Source organism: Podarcis tiliguerta, assembly GCF_965153285.1.
Source record: "Podarcis tiliguerta genome assembly, chromosome: 6".
Lineage (NCBI taxonomy): Eukaryota > Metazoa > Chordata > Lepidosauria > Squamata > Lacertidae > Podarcis > Podarcis tiliguerta.
Window position 1 is genome coordinate 31340022 of NC_139539.1, and position 14923 is coordinate 31354944.

Genomic DNA, 14923 nt, shown 5'->3' on the forward strand with positions numbered 1-14923 from the left:
AGCACAATGTCATGCTAATGCCTCATAGAAGTGAGTGAACAAAGCGTGGCTAATCCACAGAAGATGGCTGATATGGAAGCAGGTAGCACGAGTTTGGCCTAGAGCACTAATGGCCAACATGATGTCCTCAATACATTATTGGACTATACCTCCCAATTACAACTTCCCTAAGTGAGAGTAAGCTCCTGAAGGAACACTGGATACTTACAGCATTTTTGAATATTTGGTTTATTCACAAAAACATAGACGTGGTAGAACATAGATGGATACAAGCACCACTGCATTCATAGTCCACTGTCCCACATCGGATCCTCAGAGAGAGGCACACTGCACCCCAAAATACTCTTAGGTTCTTTGCGAATTCTCTGCCTCCTTGTTTTGCTCAGTTGGTTGAGCATGATTCTCTTAAGGTCAGAGTTGTGGGTTCATGCCCCACATTGGGCAAAAGATTCCTGCATTGCAGGGGTTGAATCACATGACCCTCCTGGTCCCTTCCAACTCTACAATTTTATGATTCTGTGAAACTGTTTGAGTTGTTACTTCACACAGAAAGACCTTCCATTAGCCCAGGGATGGGCTTTTGCATTCCAGAGTTGATCTCTGCTCAACCATCATAGATACAAATAGCAAAGATCACTGGGTGTGGTTCCATTCGTGCCCAAGAGAGGTAGCAGGAGGTTTTGGGTGTGCAGAAGTACAACTTTGTGTACAGGGAGTTCCAAAATGGTGCCCAAAGGCCACACAATGCTGAGTGATGTTTGAGGGGAATGGGAATGGAAATCTGGAAGGGGGGATGGAATGGAGCGCCCTAGAATAGGGCAGGATTGGCTGGTTGGCATTGAGCAGGAACACTCCATTTTGTTTCACGTCCCATGCATTCTAAAAATCTAGCAGTCTTTCTGTGCCATTAACATATGTTCTTCCAAAGGAAAGTCTCCTGGTCACCAAGAGTTTTTTTAGATATACGAGACTGAAGTGCCATATGTCCTTTGTGGGAAGGGGTTTCTCAGATTTACAGTACAATGACATAGATTTAAGGTACATTGGCATACTATTCCATGTTGATCAAAACTGGTAGTGGCTTAGTTCAGGACTGCATTTTGAGCACTAGTTGAGCAGATGAATTAAAAGGCAGACAATATGATAAAAGTAAAAAAGTTAAATCTAGTTACCCCACTGAACAATAGAGCCTATCTGGCTAAATAATGGGAAATCTCAAATGCAGCAAGGATAACACAGGTGAACAAACATGGCTGTTTAGGGGAAACATCTTTAGAGACAGAATTTTTGCAAAAATGTGCTTCAAGTCATTTTGATGAGAAGTACGATACCACTCACTGCTACTGTCTTGTTGCACTGTCATTTATGGGGTCGCTGTGCTACATTTTTTACCCTAGTACATTGTATCAGATGCCAGAATCAGAATCAGAATAATCTTTATTTGCATCAGCCAGTAGCCGTAGAAATAAAGTAAAAGGCAATGTCCTGAAGATAGAGGTAAAAACTTAACTATACAAAATACGTTCTGGAAGTTTATGTTAATAACCAAATAATAGATCTTATTCTGATTGCCCCAGGTAAAAACCTGGCAGTTTTTGCTGTCACCTGATTGTCTTGATCTGCTAGAAGGACGGACACAATAGCAATGGTTGAGTGACCTGGTATGGATAGTAGGAACCTCACTCCTAAAATCTTCATGAAGAGTGCAAGCTAGAAGCACATGAGCTACTGACTCAATACTGCCATCTCCATAAGCGTTTTCCCACTCACTGAGAGAAGTGAGGTTACAGGGAACCAGGCAGAGGGCTTTCTCGGTAGTGACATCCACCCTGCGGAGCGCCCTCCCATCAGATGTCAAAGAGATAAACAACTACATGACTTTCAGAAGACATCTGAAGGTAACATCTGTTTCAGGAAGTTTTTGATGCTTGATGTTTCATTATGTTTTTTATATTCTATAGGAAGCCACCCAGCATGGCTGCAGCAACCCAGTCAGATGGGTTGGGTATAAGTAATAAATTATGATGATGATGATGATGATGATGATTATTCTCATCATCATCATCAGAGTTTGCATTCTTGGTCATAATAAGCTGCTATGGTAGTTACAAATCTTTGCATTCACCAATAATGCAGCATTTTCAACTGCACCCAAAGAGTGCTATTCTCTCCTTAAGTTCTCTGTGTCACCAGATTGGCCTAGCTTGTGTCCATCTTCATATTCATGATCCCATTGACATTCCATTTTTTAAAAAGTGTGTAGCCGCACATAGAAATGTTAACATAACTGGAGGATGAAATAGAGAAACCACTTCACAGGACTTTCCTTGGCTTACTGCCACCCATAGCTACTCTCCCTGGGAAGGAAGTGAGCTGTGATTTTGCAATCACATCTATGCATTAGGGAGGCAAAAGAGTGGAGGAAGGACACCGTCCACCAGTTCTCTAGCTCTAGTACTGTCCATCATGTTGATAGCCACCTGAACATCTAAGTTCATAAGGCAAAAAAATCTCTGTTCCATCCTGTGTTCCAAGTGCTTCTTTGTGCTTGGAGGCTAACCTTCCCTCTGTTGAATTACAGATTTGGTGTAGGATGTTTAATTACTGGCTTCGCCTAAATTAAAACCCCACCAGTCTACCACCCTTAGTATCACAAGATTGTCATGAGAGCGCTTGAACTAACATTGTCCTCCAGTTCAGGGACCAGCCTTCGTCCAGATGCTTATGCTGCTTATGATCAGCCATTCACTCTGAGTCGTGGTCACTGTTATGCGCACACACTCGGGGGCAGAGGCAGTCCTGCCCTCCAGGCCTTGCTTGTCAAAGCTTCCATGCTCAAAGTGTCCAATTGGGGTGTAGCTAGTACAGCGCAAGCCACCCCGGCCCTTCTGGGTGCCCAACTCCACAATCCCCGCCCGGAGATAGTCTCCTGGGCGCTGTTTGGAGCCTGTGAGGATCTGGATGCGGAAGATTTGGGTAGCTTTCTTAAAAACAATTGTGAATGAATTCCCAGCAGAGGGGTCCTTGCCCCAGAAGTAGTCTTCCATGTTGCTGTAAGCCTTACTGGGAAGGTAATTCTCAAATGTCTTAATATCTGTAATCATATCTGCAGGGGGGTTGTCAGGGTGTGTGGAGAGGTCCTCTTCAAAGTCTTCATCCTTCAGCTTGTTTACTGTGCCCTGGAAGGAAGAGTAGTGGCCAATGTGCTGGAATAGGGATGGCTTGAAACGGATCGCGTCCTTCTGGGTAAGAAGGAGGCGGAAATGCACAAAAAGCCAGTCACAGGGCATCTCTTGGTAAAAGAGCAGGAGGAACTGAGCAAGACGCGGCAGGTCGCTGGAGTGGTAAAGCTTGCCAATGTAGCCAAGCTTGGAGAACTCCAGGGTGACCCAGGGGGAGCCTTCCCGAGATGCCACAGACTTCCTGATGGCCGTGGAGAAGGACTTGGAACAACGGACGTCATCCTCAATCATGAGAAAGTAGGTGGAGAGGTTGGCTGCAAAGTTCATGAGGTAGGCGTAATCCACATTCTGCTTCGATCTGAATCGCACACGGTCTTCGGCATCATTGAAATTCCGTTTCAGGCCTTCCAAGGGAGGGTAGTATTCAGAAGGAGCATGGATGACCAGCAGGCGGCCCAGCAAGACTTGCGGAGCAAACCTCTTGGCAATTTTCTCCAGTGCTTGAGAATTCCACTCCTGGTCTGAATCAGCTAAGTGGACCACCACCACCATCTCTCTCAGCTCTTCATGCGTTGATTGTTGAAAGATAGACTGCAGGGTTTCCAGAAGGTAGTTATCTCGCTTCCGCTTGACAGAACACAGCCCCACAGTCAGAAACTCTGAAATCAGGAGCCAAAGGGGAGACACCTCATGAATGCAAGACAGGCTGGCAGCAGATTAGAACAGGCATACAGTTCCTTGCATCTACACAAATCCGCAAGAACATCGCTAAATCAAAGTGGCTGGCAGTAAATTCAAGACAGACAAATGAAAGTGCTTTTTCACTGAAGTAGGCTTCTTTCAAAGCATGCATTTGTGAATCCAGGATTTTATTCTGGAAAATCTCTAGCTAATGTCAGAGCAACATTTAGCAAAACTGTTTAGAGTTGCAGAATAGAAAAGGCTAAGCACAGTGTTGTTACTGTTTGACGCAGAGTTATTCAATTTCTGCTAAAATGTCATCTCAGGACATTTCTGACCATAATTTTTTGCTGAAGTTGACAAAACGGACTTGGAATATATGAAGAATTCAATGTCAGCTTAGTATATTAAAAATAAACTCGACCATTAAAGGGTTGCATGTCTGTGGGGATAATTTTCCCCATCCTGTTAGCTTTATGAGTTTGGATTTCAAACTCTGCCCACTCAACATGCGCCTGGGTTAGGCCAACAAATGACCATCTTTGTGTATGAAAGGATCAGCCCAGTTCAAAACCTTTGTGCTCTACATCTTCAACTGGCTTTTATGTAACTCACCTGGAGATAGATTCCTCTGTTAATTTCAGAATTTCAAATTTAGATAGGACCTGGCTAACATAGACAAGTTTGTTGCACAAGTCCTATTCACTAGCAGCAATAAAGTGATAGTGTGCACTTTTGACCCATAAAATGGTTGTGTTGTAATAAAGGTGAACTGCTTTGGAAGCTGTGCTTGCATCATCTTGGCACTCAAGATAGGCCTACAATTAATTGGTAGTTGCTATGGCTATGAGCTCATATATGTTTACACATGCTTGCTTTGATATCCTAATTGATTTGCTTTGATGGTACCCTTATCAGTGGGAACTGGGATGTTGGGCACAGAGCCCAGAAGAAGAACTACCTATCATGTTTTGAGTATTGGCTTTCTGCAACTTGGTCAGGTGGCTGACACAGACTGCCCTGCTGTATAAATACTGTATATAGCTTTGCTTGGGTGCGGACAAGCTTTCTCCTTGCTGTAGAGTCCATCCCACAGAAGGCTTTGAGCCAGGGCAAGGGGAACCAGCAGGCTGCTTTGCTGTAAGCCTATACTTATCTTCAATAAAGTGTCAGAACTCTGCAGTCTGGTGGTTAAGACTCTTCTTGGAACTCCTGCTTCTCACAAACCCCAATAGGCTTTCCTCTAGCTCGGGGTCTGTGGCTTGGGTTCACAACGACATTGTTGAGTGCCAATGGGATTTTAAAAATCAGAATGTTTTAGGAAACATGACAATTACAAGTTTTGAAACCAGGTTGCCTGGAAGATCTGGGCAATCTGAGCAAAAGTGAAAAGAATGTGATATATATGCTCCTTCGCTCTCTTAAAAAAAACAACCCTGTGAATTTTACCTGTGGTACAGCAGCATGAATGTTTCTGTACCTGTTTCAGCATCAAATCAGAAAACATAGGAAAAATCACCCCCAAATGACAGCAAAGCGCAGGTGAGCATAAGGCTGAGAGGATAGCCTAGGCTTGTTCTGCTATCATTTCCATTTTCTGAGAAGGTAGGTGAGGGACCATCTGCATCTATGCAGAGCATAGGTTGCCTTGAATGTGTGTGCACACAAAGCGGACATGAAGGTGGTGTTTTTTGTGCCCATGCACACCTGACTACTTTTGGTGCATTGCAAGTCCGAGATCCTCCCACACCGAGGCAGTGGGAGAGGATATAGCTGCAGTGCCTCATACCCCTTTCCACTGCCTCTCCCTCCATTTCTTTCCCCACATCTGTGGTACTATAGGAACCCAGTGGCCTCCTGGGTACAGTGGACAAGGAAGGCAAGTGAGCAAAACATGTTTTTGGGATGGAAAGGAAGATTTTCCATTGTCTGAGCCACTATGCCTCTGAATACCAGTTGCTGTGAATTGCAGGTGGGCAGAGTGCTGATACACCCATGTTCAATTTACAGGTTTCCCACAGGTCAGCCACTGTGAGAACAGGATGATGTTCTAGATGGGAACAGGCCTGATCCAGCAGGCTTGCCTTCTGTTCTTATGAGATGCATCAACCACATCCTCACCTGTTGCCTTGGAGGTACAGATAATGAGCAAATGGACAGAAGGGGCAGTTGCCCCTTTCCTTCTTTCCCTGATAGCAAGCACAATAGTGGAGGAAAGCTATGCGTTCCTGTACACTGTAAGCCTCCAGCTCTATTTCCCCACTGGGTGGCAGTGTAAGGCCAGAAATGGACAGAAAACCCAACTTTTACCCGTCCAGGTAAAGAAGGAAGCAGCCACAAGGGGCTCTCTTCTGTCTCAGATTTACAGCCTTGATGGCAGAAAGTGAGGAGGAATTAAAGAACCTTTTAATGAGGGTGAAAGAGGAGAGTGCAAAATATGGTCTGAAGCTCAACATCAAAAAAACGAAGAGCATGGCTACTGTTCCCATCACCTCCTGGCAAATAGAAGGAGAAGAAATGGAGGCAGTGAGAGATTTTACTTTCTTGGGTTCCATGATCACTGCAGATGGTGACAGCAGTCACGAAATTAAAAGACACCTGCTTCTTGAGAGAAAAGCAATGACAAACCTGGACAGCATCTTAAAAAGCAGAGACATCACCTTGCTGACAAAGGTCCGTATAGTTAAAGCTATGGTTTTCCCAGTAGTGATGTATGGAAGTGAGAGCTGGACCATAAAGAAGGCTGATCGCCGGAGAATTGATGCTTTTGAATTATGGTGCTGGAGGAGACTCTAGAGAATCCCATGGACTGCAAGAAGATCAAACCTATCCATTCTGAAGGAGATCAGCCCTGAGTGCTCACTGGAAGGACAGATCCTGAAGCTGAGGCTCCAATACTTTGGCCACCTCATGAGAAGAGAAGACTCCCTGGAAAAGACCCTGATGTTGGGAAAGATGGAGGGCACAAGGAGAAGGGGGCGGCAGAGGACGAGATGGTTGGACAGTGTTATCGAAGCTAAGAACATGAGTCTGACCAAACTGCAGGAGGCAGTGGAAGACAGGAGTGCCTGGCGTGCTCTGGTCCATGGGGTCACGAAGAGTCGGACACGACTAAACGACTAAACAGCAACAAAGGCAAACTAAGGCCTAATCACCTTCTAAATCCGACCTGCAGACTGTCCGGGAATCAGTGTGTTTTTACGTGAGTAGAATGTGTACTTTTATTTAAAATGCATCTCTGGGTTATTTGTTGGGCATAGGAATTCGTTCATATTTTTTTTCCAAAATATAGTCTGGCCCCCCACAAGGTCTGAGGGACAGTGGGCCAGCCCCCTGCTGAAAAAGTTTGCTGACCCTTGCCCTAGAATTAAAGGCAGAAACATGGTTCTACTGCAGAAGTCTGCGCTTAGCAAAAGATGAGATCCTAGTAGTAAGCCCACAAAGGCATCTCACATTCCCAGTTCTCTCTGATCACACCCGCACCATAAATTTAAAGCACTCTTATAGCATTTTAGTTGTCATGACTTCCTCCAAAGACTCCTGGGAGCTGTAGTCTGTTAAGGGCACTGACCACAAAGGCCTGCAATTCCCAGGATTCTTTGGGTGAGAGCCATGACTGTCAAAGTGGTACAAGAATACATAAAATGCATGGTGCTGATGTGACAGATCTGTACGTGCACAGTCCACATTCTCTTGCGACAGCCTGAAATGCAAATTTCTTCTATGCAAACATGGACTTCTAAAATGGACCCATTGCCTCCTGTGCACCTTCTAATTTTGATCTGCCTTTTGGGAGGTGTGCCGTACTCACTTTTCTGGGGTGGGGGGATGCCAGCAAGATAGCGATAAGAGATGTTTGGGAAGTTGGTGGCATTCCCTAGCTTTTGGAGGCTACGTTGGTTCCAGTCAGTGTCCAATTGCTGTAGCCCCACATCCTGGGCCCACTGTCGTACTTCCCTCTGTGGAAAAACAGGACAACAACACTTAGAAGAAAGTATATGTTCCAGAGCACATCTGTGGGCCAACACAATGGGCTCTGCATCTCTAGATATGGGGACAACAAGCAAAGTAGGTTCTTGGCAACTCCCAACGTTACCGCCATCACTGCTCAAAATAGGGGGTAGCTGAGTGCCTATCAGTTTGGAAGCAGAAAGGGGATGGCTAATAATAATAATAATAATAATAATAATAATAATAATAATTTATTTATACCCTGCCCTTCTGGCTGGGCTTCTCCAGCCACTCTGGGCAGTATCCAACAAAATATTAAGCTTCCCTAAACAGGGCTGCCTTCGGATGTCTTCTAAAAATCTGATCGTTGTTCTCTTTGACGTCTGGTGGGAGGGCGTTTCACAGGGCAGGTGCCACTACCGAGAAGGCCCTCTACCTGGTTCCCTGTAACTTGGCTTCTCGCAGTGAGGGAACTGCCAGAAGGCCCTCGGCACTGGACCTCAGTGTCCAGGTAGAACGATGGGGGTGGAGACGCTCCTTCAGGTATACTGAACTGAGGCCATTTAGGGCTTTAAAGGTCAGCACCAACACTTTGATTTGTGCTTGGAAATGTACTGGGAGCCAATGTAGGTTTTTCAAGACTGGAGTTATGTGGTCTCAGCAGCTGCACCCAGTCACCAGCCTAGCTGTCACATTCTGGATTAGTTGTAATTTCCGGGTCACCTTCAAAGGTAGCCCCACATAGAGCACATTGCAGTAGTCCAAGCATGCACCACTCTGGTGAGACAGTCCATGGGCAGATAGGGTCTCAGCCTGTGTACCAGATGGAGCTGGTAAACAGCTGCCCTGGACACAGAATTGACCTGCGCCTCCATGGACAGGTGTGAGTCCAGAATGACTCCCAGGCTGCGCACCTGGTCCTTCAGGGGCACAGTTACCCCATTTAGGACCAGGGAGTCCTCCACACCTGCCTGCCTCCTGTCCCCCCAAAACAGTATTTCTATCTTGTCAGGATTCAACCTCAATCTGCTAGCTGCCATCCATCCTCCAACCACCTCCAGACACTCACACAGGACCTTCTGGTCAGATTCAGAATGAGTTATCAGCCACTGGTGCTCTAGCCGTCTCAGCGATTGTTTCATTGCCCTCAGATTCATGGCAAACCATGAGGCTGTCCAGGCTCCATGCAATTGGAGAGGGCGCTTCGGAGCCAAACAGTCAATAGCCCTGGTTAACTCCACATTCCAGCGGGCCACCAGGGAATCAGCTGCAAGGCCATCAGCAAGGGATAAAACATCCCCTACCACTCTCTGGAAACCATTTGGATCCATTAAGTGGCGGGGGCGGACCATCCGAATTGGTCCCACCTCCCTGCAGAGAGGAAGGGTAGTGGAGAAGTTCAGTTGCACCAGGAAGTGATCTAACCATGGCACTTCTTTAGTTTCGCTTTTACTTCATGTCAGATCACCAACATCCATAGAGGTGAACACCAGGTCTAAGGCATGTCCGCAGCTATGAGTTGGGCCAGACTTATTCAGGACAGCCCCATGGAGGCCATGCTTTCCACGAAGTCCCTAGCAGCCTCTTGTAAGGTCATGTCAGCATGGATGTTAAAATCTCCTAGGACAACCAAACTAGGTATCTTCAGGAGAACATCCGCCATAACCTGAAGCAGCTCGGGCAGGGAATCTTTGGTGCAGCAGGGAGGTCGGTATACCAAAAGGAATCCTGTACTGCCCCTATTGCCCAACCTTCAGAACATGCACTCAGAGAACTGGATCTTCCCAATAGGACACCTGGTGCAAACTAATGACTTCCTAAAAATCACTGCAACCCCCCCTCCCCGCCCACAAGGCCTGGGTTGCTGTGCGTAAGAGAAACCTGGTGGACAAGCAGCGGCAAGGACAGGCCCATCTGCTTCATCCAACCAAGTCTCTGTTACACATGCCAGGTCAAGTCCTCCATCCACGATCAAGTCATGGATCACAATGGTTTTATGGATCATTGACCTGGCATTGCACAGCAGCACCTTCAGGTTGTGTGGGTATCCCTTGCTGATTCCAGTAACCGTCCGGTCAAGACCAGACCTGGAGGCAGGGATAGTCCTCAAACAACGACTAAACCTGCCTCCTCGGTAATGACGTGGTCTGGTCTTAGCGTAACTCCTCCTCCTACCCGTGATCACTGAGATCGGTTGTCCCAGTGCTTCCCCCCCTGTGGAACCTGCCCCAGCCATTTTGTTGGCTGGGACCCACTCCCAGGCAGCCCTGACCCCTCCCCTTAAAATCAAATTAAAACCTATACAACAACAACAACAACAAAACAATAAAAACCAAAAACAGTAAAAGATACAAACACACCAAAATTAAACAAATTCCCACACCCGACTAAACATCCATCCCACCCCCCACCCTGAGGCCTCCTTGGAGCCTTATAAGCTGTGGTAGTGAGTATGGGGCCCGCCCCCAGGTCCAAGGTGGAAAATGGGCTTCATACTCAAGGCACTCACAAGGAATGCAGAATGATAAGATTGCAGAATCATAGAATTGCAGAGAGGGACCTGCCTTAAATGTATGGTGTGTATGCAGCCAGCATAAACTCCTGTTGTTGTTGCTGTTGTTGTTGTGTGTAAGCATACTTGCTTCCTAGCCACAGCTACATGAAAACCCCGGGTTTCTCCATTATCTGTAATGAACAGCTGATTATGTGTGCCTATCAATGACATAAATCACCAAGGGAAGTCAACACACATAATAATGTTGGGTGTTAATTTTCAGAGGAGTAGGGAAGAAAATGGGTAGCAGAGGGTGATGGGAAGTTTTGCTTCTGCACATGAGTTTGACAAACCGTTCTGAGCTGAAGCATTCCGTGCTCACCCACCTTGGAATGTTCAGTTCATATTAAGTTCATGAAACATTGTATCCTGACCTGTTCCTGTTCTTAATGCATGGTTGGCCACATCTAGGAATGTGATGGTTATGCCTTTTAAGTTTTACTATATCAATCACTTAGTTTAATAAGGAGTATATCAATCATTTAGTGATAGTTTAATAAGGAAGTTTTCATACCTGTCTAACTCCGTGTTCCTTTCCCAGCCCTTTAATCTATTGATGATTAATGCCTATATGCAACCCTTGCTTTGTCTTTGTGTTAACCAATCAGCAACAAGCACATACGTGGCAATGCTGTAATATTCAATAAAAGGGACTCTCTGAGACATGCTCGAGAGATGCCTCCTGTATGACACTTGTCACTCGTCTGTCGTTTATTTCAACCCAACAAGAGGGAATGGTTTGTTCGAGCTGCTTGCAGTTGAGAAAGAATGCTGGAGGAGAGGTTGTTGGGTACAAGCCTTCCCTGCAATATGTTGGCATGTTTCAGGAGGGAGAAAAGAAGGAAATGACACCTTTTGCCTTTCCTAGTCTTTAGAGCCAGTCACACTCCACCCACTGCTATTTAGCAATACAATGTGAAGTTTAGGGTTGGCAGCCTGCCTTTCCCCCACTGCCCATCCGCTGCAACCTGAGCCCTCTAGAGCTACATAACCCAGGTGGATGTAGGAGTCCCTTCTACCTTTCAAACCCTTCCGCTGTCCCAAGAAGTCTAAGCAGGCCCGAACAAGAGTTTCTTAGGGGGTGGGGATTCACCACAATGTATTTTTGTAGGAATCACTTGGAAGGATTATAATGAGGAATCAGAACCCAAGATATATATGGGGATTTGATGCCTGTCACTTTCAATCCATGTTCCTGCTATCGAGAGAGAGAGTGGGTGCAAGACCCGCTTCTGAGGAAAAGAGGAAGAAGACCTTACATCTGATTTCAGGGTACCATTACAAAGGCTTAACATTTTCAATCCCATCAGTTATTACAATTGTTTATCCCCAATGAAGCACCTTTTGGCTTTTCTGCCTCAGTAGCTGTGTCCACAGCTACCTTTGACCCCCTCTCCCCAATGAAGGAGGTGTCACCAGTTAAATGTAAGAATCTGGATCCCCACCCCCCTGCATAAAGAGACAGGGGTGGGGGTGGGGAGTCAGGTCCCTATATTCCCTGAAAATATTTTGCAGAAATGTCTCGACAGAATCCCTGGCTTCTAGCCAAACAGAAGAACAACAGGATGGGAGTAGCAAGGCCTGTTGGGTATCAGTTTCCTTTTATTCTGCCCAGAACATGTGGTTTATGCTATACTCACCGTCTCAGAATCCTCTTGGGTCCAAGGAGACAGACTTACGAGGAGCAGGAACACAAGCAGGGAAATAGCTGCTGCAAGTGAACGCCTTAAGAAGAACCGCATGGCAACTGGAACCCTGGATATGAGGGCTCCTTCCCAAAGGCTGGCAACTCCACAGGCCCTGGGTCCTCACGCTGTTACCTGGGGGGCGGTAATGAAGATCTGAGTAGAAAGGCTGAGATCTGTGTTCTTTTATTTTATTCTAATTAATAATAATAATAATAATAATAATAATAATAATAATAAACCTTTATTGTCACTACACCATCTGTGTGCAGTGAAATTAAACAACCCCCCTCCAATACACTCAGTGTTGTTTACGCTCTGTGTGCTTGTCAGAAGTCAATTACACCACTATTTTTATTTTATTTTATTTATTTTTAAAATCTTTTTAAAATTGTATTTTAATCAACTTGTTTTTATTATTGGTTGTTAGCTGCCCTGAGCCCGGTCTTGACTGGGGAGGGCGGGGTATAAAATTTATTATTATTATTATTATTATTATTATTATTATTATTATTATTTCCATTCAGCAGCCCAACAGCTCTTTAACCTGTTGGTGCGGCTGACTATACTTCTGTATCTCCTGCCCAAAGGTAGGAGATTTAAGAAGTGCTGGGCAGGGTGTGAGTTGTCTCTAAGAATTTTCCTTGCTCTCCTGAGGCAGCGGTCTCCCACGATGAGTTCATCTAGTGAACCCTGAGGACAACCCATGATGCATGTGCTGTATTCACCACCCTTTCTGTCCGTGGCTGTCAAACCAGCATACCACATTGTTATACAGTATGAAAGGACACTTTCTATTGTGGCCCGGTAGAAGGAGATCATCAATTTTTGTTTGACATTGTTCTTTTGCAAGACCCTGAGGAAATGGAGTCTCTGTTGGGCCTTCCTAACCACCTGGGATGTATTGATTTTCCAAGTGAGGTCTTCACTAAGGTAAACTCCCAGGAATTTAAAGGAAGAGACTCTCTCCACACACACAACCCTGATATACAACAGGCTAGTTCCTCTCTCTTCCTCCAAAAGTCCAACACCATCTCCTTTGTCTTGCTGATATTTAGGTGCAAGTTGTTCTCTAGGCACCATGTGGAGACTTTTTGAACCTCTTCCCTATACGCTGATTCATCTCTACCTGTAATTAGACCCATTATGGTGATATCATCTGCAAGCTTAATAACTGCAGTGGATGGATTAGATAAAATGCAGAATTTCACATTGCCATATATAGTAACCCTGAAACAACATAAGTTTAAGGTTCTTTTACCCAACTCTCTTTATAAATATCTACCTTGAACTAGTATGTGGCTGACACTGGGAAACCCCCTGTAAAGAAAATAAACAGAAGGGAATGAAAGCAAAATAGGTTAGACCACAAACAAAGTATGTGGTAGAATATGTTCATTTATTTTATTTTTTCTATAAATTAATAATCTGCACATTTATAAATATTTGTTACATAACAAATATGTAACAAGGCAGAATACAAAATATCAGCATAATATCAACAAAATACTAATAAAACAGCCATAAAACATCAAAACATCATAAAACATCAAAAAATATCAGTTAATTCTGATTGGCCTAATATCTGCACCTCACCTTTTAAAGTGATGCTAGAGAGGTTTAAGATTGTAACTCTACACCCCCTTTCAAGTTGGGAGGAAGTCCCACTGAATTCAACGACTCTGCTTCAAAGTAAAAAAAGCACAGGACTGGGCTGCACATCTGCCCACAGTACTATTCCCTGTGCAGCCAACAGCCACACAAGGCAAGCTCTCCTTTCTTTAATATGATCTCCCAGCCCAAAAGCAAAATCAGTGCTGCTCTTACCCAGCCACTTCCTGCTCAGTGCATTTGGCAATCAGACTTCAGTGTTTCCATTTAGCACCAAAATGAGATGCAAACTAGCACCACCCAAGCACTACTAAGCCTACCTTTTCCCAATCACAGACCTTTGTCCCGTCCCAGCAGGGCAGAGTGCACCTCTCTATTTCTTCATCCAGTGGGTTCCTTTCATGGGTGTGGCTGAGCAGGTGCCTGGAAGTGACAGCAGGAAAAGAAGGAACCTGAAAGTCATGCTCCATTGAGAAGTGATGACTTGCGAAGGACCCCAGTCTTCAAAGTCTCCCAGATAGGCTGGCCATAGAGAAAGGCATCATACTAGCCAAGGGAGGGACAAGTGCTTTCCAGCAAAGCACAGGATTCAGAATGGTCTTCCAAGAGCCGAGTGATGCAACCAGACTTCCACAACCATCCTTTCCACTGGCAGCTGGCAAGGACCCAGGTGTTTTCAAGATTCTCTCAACATTTGCTGTCTTCTCCTCATCAGGTGGCTCTTTGCCCTAGTCTTAGGCAGATAATACGAGGGGAAATGCCTGCGGAGAAAGGAAATGTTTGTCTCAGAAACATTATACACCTATAGAGCTCTCTCCATATATTATTTATACTACGGAGTCAGCACAGCTAATGCTCTTTCCACTTAGCATTTATTGCTTAACCACTTCCCGGCAGTTTCAGCAGAGACTATCCATGACAAATCAGTGAACAGATGTGTGGCTTCCCCATTGGCCCAAGGCAGAGCCAGTCAGTAAGGCCTTTGTTGTACCTTGAAGAAAGGAAAGCAAATAGAGAAAGAATTGGAGGAAGCAACTCTCAAGACACTGAAACCCAGAGCAGGATAAACATCTGCAGCCTGCACTTGTGTACTTAGAAGAACACGATCTTACGCATACCTACTCAGAAGAAGTAAGCCCCACCGAATTGTGTGAGATTCTGGCCAATCCAGTTTATTGAGCACTCATTCTGATTCATTTGCAGGGATATTAAACAAGCACGTTGTGGCAAGCAAGTGCTGTCCTACACTTCCTTGTGCA

At 45.2% G+C, this 14923-nt stretch overlaps 1 protein-coding gene across 1 annotated transcript; it reads right to left on the reverse strand.

Annotated features, from left to right (window-relative positions):
* Positions 1 to 210: 210 nt before the first annotated feature.
* LOC310679336 (alpha-1,6-mannosyl-glycoprotein 4-beta-N-acetylglucosaminyltransferase-like) lies at positions 211 to 12143 on the reverse strand. Its single transcript, XM_083444510.1, has 3 exons — positions 12009 to 12143; positions 7675 to 7822; positions 211 to 3841 (listed from the first exon to the last, which is right to left on the reverse strand). The coding sequence occupies exons 1-3, from the start codon at positions 12108 to 12110 to the stop codon at positions 2697 to 2699; spliced, it is 1395 nt and encodes a 464-aa protein (XP_083300636.1). The 5' UTR covers positions 12111 to 12143; the 3' UTR covers positions 211 to 2696.
* Between the last annotated feature and the right edge of the window lie 2780 nt (positions 12144 to 14923).